This window comes from Phytophthora parasitica, assembly GCF_000247585.1.
Source record: "Phytophthora parasitica INRA-310 unplaced genomic scaffold supercont2.5, whole genome shotgun sequence".
Classification (NCBI taxonomy): Eukaryota; Oomycota; class Peronosporomycetes; order Peronosporales; family Peronosporaceae; genus Phytophthora; species Phytophthora nicotianae.
The window spans coordinates 596,055-597,803 of record NW_008648991.1 but is presented as its reverse complement, the minus strand read 5'-3'; the positions used below and the strand labels follow the sequence as shown (position 1 = coordinate 597,803).

General features: G+C 43.6%; 1 protein-coding gene across 1 annotated transcript; it reads right to left on the bottom strand.

Moving 5' to 3' along the window:
* Window positions 1-771: 771 nt before the first annotated feature.
* On the bottom strand, window positions 772-1,316 carry PPTG_04540 (hypothetical protein; the record flags this gene model as incomplete). Its single annotated transcript, XM_008896786.1, has 2 exons — window positions 772-808; window positions 859-1,316. 2 exons carry the CDS (start codon window positions 1,314-1,316, stop codon window positions 772-774), a joined length of 495 nt encoding a protein of 164 aa, XP_008895034.1.
* Window positions 1,317-1,749: the final 433 nt, after the last annotated feature.

Sequence of the window (1,749 nt, the reverse complement as noted above, 5' to 3'; positions counted from 1 at the left end):
AAAAAAAACTAGCACCATGTTCAGTTAAATAAAGCTTGCTTATCTGTGACGTTGACAGATTAACCAATCAACACACGGAGTGCTGCAGGTTGAACCAACGTGTTAATAGATTAAGCAAAACTCGGTCAAACTTGCACTTTTTGTTTGGTCGCTTAAGGATAATGTTGCCCAAGATAAGCGCCTGTAGATCCATTCTACAGCAAAAATGTATGTTTGGTGGGAAAGTGCTGTATTTTTGGAGTCTGTAGAGCGACGCAAAAAATCTAAGGCACCACTTCTCAAAATATGAACTGAATCAACCACCACGGCAGCAATTTTTCACGTTTCGAGCAGTGAAAAGTTTTGTACGTGTCTGTCAGCGCCCACTACACGATGGCATGGAATGGAACTCCTATCTTACCATATTCAACTGTCCTGAGAGATAGTTGCAGCTTGAACCAGCATAAACTATTGGCTCGATCATTAACAAGGCTTTGATAAAAAGAGGCATTACAACATCATGATAATAATGATTTATGAAAGAGTCTAACGGTGGTACAGTAATATTGCGCGAAGTATTTTCGGAGTTTTTTTAGTCCTCGTGTCCGCACTCAAAACATCTATTTGCCAATATTGATTTAAGCGGAAACAAAAGTGTTCAGTGAAACATCGCATCGATAGATCCCAAGAACAAGTGAAGTCTATACTCCAGTTAAAACAAGTTCAACTAAAATATGATCACCCAGCCATCTAGACGACTTGCTGACTCGCAGGGTAGGAAAAGCTCGGTAGTTAGTTGGCATTGCCGGGGTGAGCCGACTTCCAGTATCTGGTAAAAAAAAAAGGTACCAGGTAGCGAAATATTGGTCATCTACCAACTTGTCTGCCAGCTGAGTTTTAGTCAAGGACTGGGGCTTCGTGTTGACGTTGAGCTTTGCAGCTAGAGAGATTGGGGTGTATCCCACTTCTTCGAGTTTCTTGAGCACACCAAGGTTGCGTACCCACATCGTTGTTAAGAGAGCAAGATCGTCGTCTACATCGTCCATGGTCATTAAAGCCGTTCTCGAAAGAGACTTGCTCTTAATCAGCTTGGCGGCAGCCTTAGGTGCAAGCTCTTTATCCGAAAAGACACCCGTAAGAGTCGGTGCTCTCTCCTCGCTGTCGGCATCGTCCGCCTCGTACGCTCTCAAGAGCCGTGTATTTTGCTTGGAGGAGGATTCGAGGATCGTGGTCGTCGCCGCCAACTTGAGGTTGTTTACGTTTTTACTTAAGGCGCCTTTAGCGCGTGAAAGTAGCGCCACCATCAAAAGTAGGAAAAGACTGCGGCTCAGACGCATATTGGGTGGAAGAACTTGAGTGGTAGGCAGTAAATTTCTTAATGACATTCAGCTATCAGTATCGTGCTTCCAAGCTCCACCAAAACCACGGTGTCAACGTTGGGAGCACATCTCATATTCTATCCATTTGACGAACTAACAGTTTCTGTACGCCGTAACAGCGGTTTGAACTATGTAATAAACATTGTCATAGAGTTAATTGAAGTTTTAAGATTGCGAAATAAATGTTATTATCGGATTAAACAGGGTGATGCGATGCCTTTCGGCTTTTGTCAAACCTCCCCCCCCCTCTTGGAATTTTAGTAGGGAAAGGCCAGAAGTGATTTTGGAATACAAATTGCATGTGGGAGGTTCGGTTGGTCGCTGGAGTCTCGAAGAAGTCAATTTGCTTTAGGCTGGCTAGACTAGAAGAGACATTGCCAATAGAACAGAA